The 6418-nt window shown below is 29.1% G+C and overlaps 1 protein-coding gene across 1 annotated transcript; it reads left to right on the forward strand.

Moving 5' to 3' along the window:
- Positions 1-2844: 2844 nt before the first annotated feature.
- Positions 2845-6209, forward strand: LOC128174064 (uncharacterized). The gene is made up of 3 exons (XM_052839700.1): positions 2845-2959; positions 5085-5258; positions 5959-6209. Exons 1-3 carry the CDS (start codon positions 2845-2847, stop codon positions 6207-6209), a joined length of 540 nt encoding a protein of 179 aa, XP_052695660.1.
- The last annotated feature ends 209 nt before the right edge of the window (positions 6210-6418 follow it).

The raw sequence follows: 6418 nt of genomic DNA on the forward strand, positions 1-6418 counted from the left end.
AACCTTTTTCTCCATCTCAATTCCATAAAACTAACATTCATTTTGAGAAATTCAGGTATTACACCGGTTTTGTGTTATAAATTTTAAATGTTTTCCTTTGAGTTTAAAATGATATTACTATGATTTATGTATCCTGGTTGGAAGAGCAAAAGAGTGTTTGTTAGTCTAAATTGATTCCTTTATAGGAATTTTTTTATTATTATTAAATAAATTTTATTCGACATGCATCTTGAATATTATCACCGTAAGTAATGTTTTTACTGGTCATCTAAATTAACAAAAATACAGTCATTTAAATGTTGCTTTTCGTGGCATAAAAAATTGTTTACCGAGTTGAATTTAAATCAAATGGAGATTTTTTGAAATTTTTATTTTACATAACCCTAGTTTAGGCGTATAACCTTTAACTTTTTTCGGTAAACATTTATGTTAGAACGTTTCTTTTATCTTTTAACAAACTATCAAATGACAACTCTCCGTATCTTTATTCGGTTATATCAAAATCGAGTGATTGATAAAGAAGTATGACTCCTTCTCATACACATTCAAATATAGCTGATTTTTAAACCATTGAGTAATTACATTTGTTTAAAAAAAGTGGATAAAGATAGCAATGTCAGTAACAAATGCAATTAACTCATATATCTAAATGTTTACGTATGAATGGTAATTAATGCATGCATGGTTATTTTACCCCTCCATGGCTCATCAAGAATGAAACTGTTTTTAGAATAATACTGCCGATTGAACTAATCGTGAGTTAGTACAATTTTGTTCATGGCAATCATTACATTGATCACTGATACCCAATTTAAGAACGTCGGTAGATTGTTTCAATCATGTTAAGACTTATAAATGTATATGTTTAAATTGAATTTTATGCATGATCAATTAAAAAATATGAGAAAGTGTGCGATAATGATTTTCAGGCAAAGTTCTTCAAAGTTTACATCTCATGATGAAAAGCTCAGACACAAAAATAATATAAGGTATACTTTAATGATATATTTTCTCCTGAAATTCATTTTCCTAACTTTATACACTTTAAAAACTTCCGCTTTTATCCGGTTTTTTTTTCTCTTAAAATGTTTACCATGCTTAAAATTATTAAACTCTAATGTTTGTTTTTTTTTTTATTTAGAGTAATGATAATAATTAACCATAATGATTAAAAAAAATGTGTTCTAATGCTTAAAAAATGACAGAAGGTCTCAGCATGGGGTTGTCTTGCAAACCTTGTTAAATACAGAGTTGTTTTGTTAATGATTATATGAACAGAAAAACCCCCCAGTAAAGACTTGCTACTTTGTAGGGTTCGATGGAAGAAACAAAAAAGTCATATTTATAATTTACAAGTTATCGATAAGATTGAATACTCTCAGACGTGTAAGATTGATCTCAAAACTAACGAGCACAAGTTCCATATATTTACTCTAGATGCAGTAATTGTACCGCAGCAATTAAAGACTATTTTTTTTAAATCTATGTCCTCAGAGATTGAACAATAATCCTATCTTTGTGGTTTGTTAATTGTTGCCAATCTGTAAGTTGGATTGTCATACATCATTAAAGTCAGGTCTAATATATAACTATGATTGTGAATTTTTTAAAGCCATAAAATATTATTTATCCAAGAAACATATTTAATATTTTAGATGAAAGTTGAAGGCTCAACTGAGGTATGCATGCACACGTCGGTTAACTTACATTGTATAGAATTCCATTTATTGTTTATTAATTAAAAGCGTTTTATTGAACTTTAATGTTATCAGAACGTAGTAATTACATTTCATGATTTATTAGTTTTTGATATCAGTATATCATGTTTAATTTTGGCTGTTTTACTTAGCCAATGTAATGATGTAAATTAAAAGTAATTTAGTTATTTTAACTTACTTTTAATAATCAGTTTACTTTTTTGGTAAAAAAAAAAAGCTGAAAAAAAAACCCATTAAAATGTTTTCTTTGGAAATTCATGCGGGTAATAAAAGTATCGATCATTGCAAAAAATACATTGTTTAGAGTTTTATGATTTTTTTTGCAGTCTAATTGACTGTTTTATTTTCAATGTGTCTTGAACGTTTAAATTATATTTCACACAAAAGTACATATTTATTTGTTTAAGTAAACCGTCACACTAACCTTGTCTTGTCTTTTGTTTCTTTTTTCTTTCATCGACATTAAGGCTTTAATGTATCAAACAATTCTGGGCCATGTTCCTTTTTTATTTTAATTTCAAAAAGCATCTGGCAAAGGTAAACGATCATACTCATTACCATGTAAATCAATTGCTATTTTAACGCAGAAAAACAGTGAAATATGTTCTCTCGTTTACATCTTGTAAATAACATACAGTGTCGTCTAAGAATTTTTACATTTTTAAACATCCATAATGAGCCCCAATTAAATTCACACACAACTGAGAACATTTTTAGAAGGAATCACCATCAAGATTACATTACACGATGCTTATTAAAACACGTAAATGGTATAACAGGCATATCATTTCAGGAGAAAAATTGATGAATATATTTTTAATAGTGCATCGATGCATCGTTACGACAACTCATAAGAAAATCCAAACCTTATATTCAGAATCTTCACTTTAAAACTTATTGCTGACGCATAAAGATAGATATAAGATTATACCAAAATATCAGCGATATGTTTCAAGCGAAATACATTGTACATGTATTTCTGATCATAGATATTTTGTACAACAGGACGGCCAGTTGTTTCGAAAGTTTTTACGGCTTGAGAACAACTGACGATCCGAAAACTTCATGTCTCAATATTGCAAATATAGAAACTGTTGGGAGATGTCTGGGAACATGTGGGATCACAATGAAAACTATCGACATGATCAGCCACGACCAATCTACTAAAACCTGTATGTGTTGCAGCGATCTCACGGGAAGTGACATAACTGGTCACTGGAAGTCATTTGTCCTGCATACTTGTAAGTATTTCACTTATTTAACAGAAGTTCTTTTTGCAAAGTCTCCTGAAATAAAACAAAGCCTATTCTATATATTTTTACTCTCAATGAGTATAGTAGGAAAATACAATTAATAATTTTTTTTAGTGAAACTTGTTAATGGGATAATGTTTGGATACTCCAAAAAAGGTCCACAAAAAGGACACACCGCACAAAATCTGTAGCAATATACTATGTATATACAGACGAATATCAGTGGCTTAAGGACAATATTTCAAAATATGTTTTCTTTTTCATTTCGAGATTTATTTATATTATTAATTTAATAGAAAAACATGATATAAATCTTCAGTTAATGTAAATGACAACTTACTTTCATTTAAAATAAAATGAAAATTATTCCAATGTAATAAATTTTCGATGACACCTTATTGTTGGAAAATTTTGAGACTTTACATACGATTTGATTTGATATGTTTTATTTCGAAGAAGGAGAAATAAAGAGGAAAAAAGACAACAAAGACATTTCTTTGAACATAGGTTGTATATTCTCCATTACACTTTTTTGTCCTGATATTTTTATAAGATATATACTTCTGTGTATCGCAAAAAGGCCTGATTGTAATATTAGGACAAAATAATTCTGTGAACCTTTGCTATTAACATAATATGTCGATTTTTAATTATTTAATTAGGAACAACACTATTGTTTTAGTATTTTTTAGATTTGGGTAATATTTGACAGTATTATTTAAATCTGCCTGTTTAAAAAGCGTCATTTTGTATTAAAATTCATTAAAATATCGTTATTATTTTTCATTTCAAGTCTGTAAATATTATTCATACGTAAAAAAAGATTTTTTAAAGAATTTCTTGCATGGTAATATTTTGTTTGAAGGTCATTCTGATAAACTGACAAATTTCATAGAAAACAATCGATCTTTTGATGTTACTATCAAAAATGTTTTTATAAAAGGTTTACAACTATTTAACTTTGTTATCAAGGTTATTAAAAAAGGGTATTACGGCAATTAGTTTTAATCTTTTTTTAAAGATTAGAAAATGCATCCGAATGCACCAAATAATGTTTATTCAACTTCATTTTTTGACGTAAAATTATTATATTTTCTATCTGCAGAAAAAACCATACTCAGAAGTATCTTATCTTAATTAGTTACAAAAAGACAATGGGAGGTGTAATGTCTTTTTTTAAAAATTATCTAATCGCCTTCATATGTTAAGCTATAGCTTTAACTTAACCCTACAAAATGAAGCTTTTCAAATATAGAGTAATAAGCAAGTTCTTATGGTAGAGCTCAAAATGGTACCAGCATCCTTAACTGATGTTTCAATAACAACACGGCTAATGTCTGTTTATCTGAGTGAATCTAGTGGATATAAGCTTGCAACTATTCTCAGTATATTTTTTAGAACATTTAAGATAAAGTTTGTCATAATATATATAAAGCTATATATCTGAGATGGTTAATTAATGTAACTGTTTATTACAGTGATATAAATAGGAGATGATTAAATTGAATCTGAAAAGAAGATATGTGTGCATTTTTAAGCAAAATGTAACAGATAACAACGTCTCTAATCTGGATGTTAATCTGAAATGCGCCCTGCAATAGATGTAAAGTTGCAAATTGCATGGATAGCGGCAGAGTACTGTGGTTTCATCAATATTTGTTGAATACCAATTTTCGTGGATTTCGTTGTTAAGTTGATCCACGAAATTGAATGTTCATTGAAGTTCAATTTCAACTGACATTTTGTATTGATTGGATCATTGGCCACGAAATTACGTATCCTTGAAACTGTGGTTTTCAGAAAATCCACGAAAATTGATACCCACGAACATTAATGAAACCACAGTATTAAAAAGGTACATTTAAAAATATCACGTTTGTTTAAACTTGAACATATTTCCGGTCATGTGGGTTGATAGGTTTTGCTCAAAGGTCATATTATGACGTAGAAAAGTTATATTACACGAAATTGAAGAACAATTATTAAAGATTGAGATATTTTCTATTCTGATGGACGGATTGTAGGAGTAATTTTGTATTCACATTGCTCATACTCATACTAATGATTAAGAATAACAACGGTTCTTATTTACCGTGCCACTTATTTTTTTTAGTACCGTGCAAAGACGGGTACGTTGCATATAACTCTATTGGTACCCAGATCTGTCTGAAGTATGTTTCAACCCCTTCTACGTACCCGGAAGCTACGGAATATTGTCAAGCAGATGGAGGGGACCTCATCAGACTCGATAGTAAACGGAAACATGATATACTTACGGAAATGTTAGGTATGTGTTTAAGTTTCGAAGAGATCTTTGAAGTCATTTTTAGTATTCTGGACACCTATCCTATGAAAAGATAATGTTCCGTTTCTTCAGTGCGTCAATATGCCAGTAAAGTCATGAGTTTTCTTTTTGTTTGTTTTTTTTACAGAATAAACATTTTAACTTCGATATAAATTCAGCACTTAACAAAACATCTAAATGCAATGATTTTCTTTATTTAAGTAATATTTAAGTAATATTTAAGAGTCACATATTTAAAAAAGGTTGCTGTATATCTTTTTTGTTAAATTATAGTAACGTAACTCAGCATAAAATGTGTTGAACATTGCTAATTTTATATCTTTTCATAAATCGCACCTAAGTTGAAATAACATGATACAGCTGGTTATCAACATAGCCCCACACAAATGCACTGAAATAAAATAATGGAAAAACAGTGTATATGTTTAAGCTCAAAACTAATATACATCTAGACAGAGCAAATACACGATAGGAATTTTAATGGTAAAACTGTAATTAATAAATCGGGTGAATGTTAAGATACAAAACGTTTTGTAATGTACTGAGCTAAACTTTAAATAACTAATTGCCAGGATCGACAGGAAACAAAAGAAGACATCGATCATCAGTACTGATTAATTAAAAATTAGAACCATCATTGAACATGAAAATTGTATATTCATAAGTATTCTTTTATAATTAGTTCCTATAGCCAATGGATTTACAATCGATGTATGGATCCAAGGAACAAAAGTGGAGGGCGAGTGGTTCTTCCATGACGGGTCCCAAATGTCGACCGATTTCAATGGGATCTGTCCTCTTGATTTGGACAACAACGTAAATGAAATACATCTTCGAGCACATGGATCTACATCATTTTTCTGCTGGGACATGATTCCAACTATGAAGTACAGTTTTCTGTGCGAACATTACCGCCATTTTACTTTAAATTGATAATATATTCATCACAAACATAACTAATTGTTTCGTTTTGGATTTTTTTCAAATAATGGTGGTTTTGTTTTCATTCTATACATACTCTTACATGTATATAATTATATATTAAATTTTACATTTCAAATGATGTGTCATGGAATCCTGGTAAACTATACATTACTTAGTGGTGAAAAGCAAACCACTTTTCATTTTGACAGATAATGTAC

Source organism: Crassostrea angulata, chromosome 2 (genome assembly GCF_025612915.1).
Source record: "Crassostrea angulata isolate pt1a10 chromosome 2, ASM2561291v2, whole genome shotgun sequence".
NCBI lineage: Eukaryota > Metazoa > Mollusca > Bivalvia > Ostreida > Ostreidae > Magallana > Magallana angulata.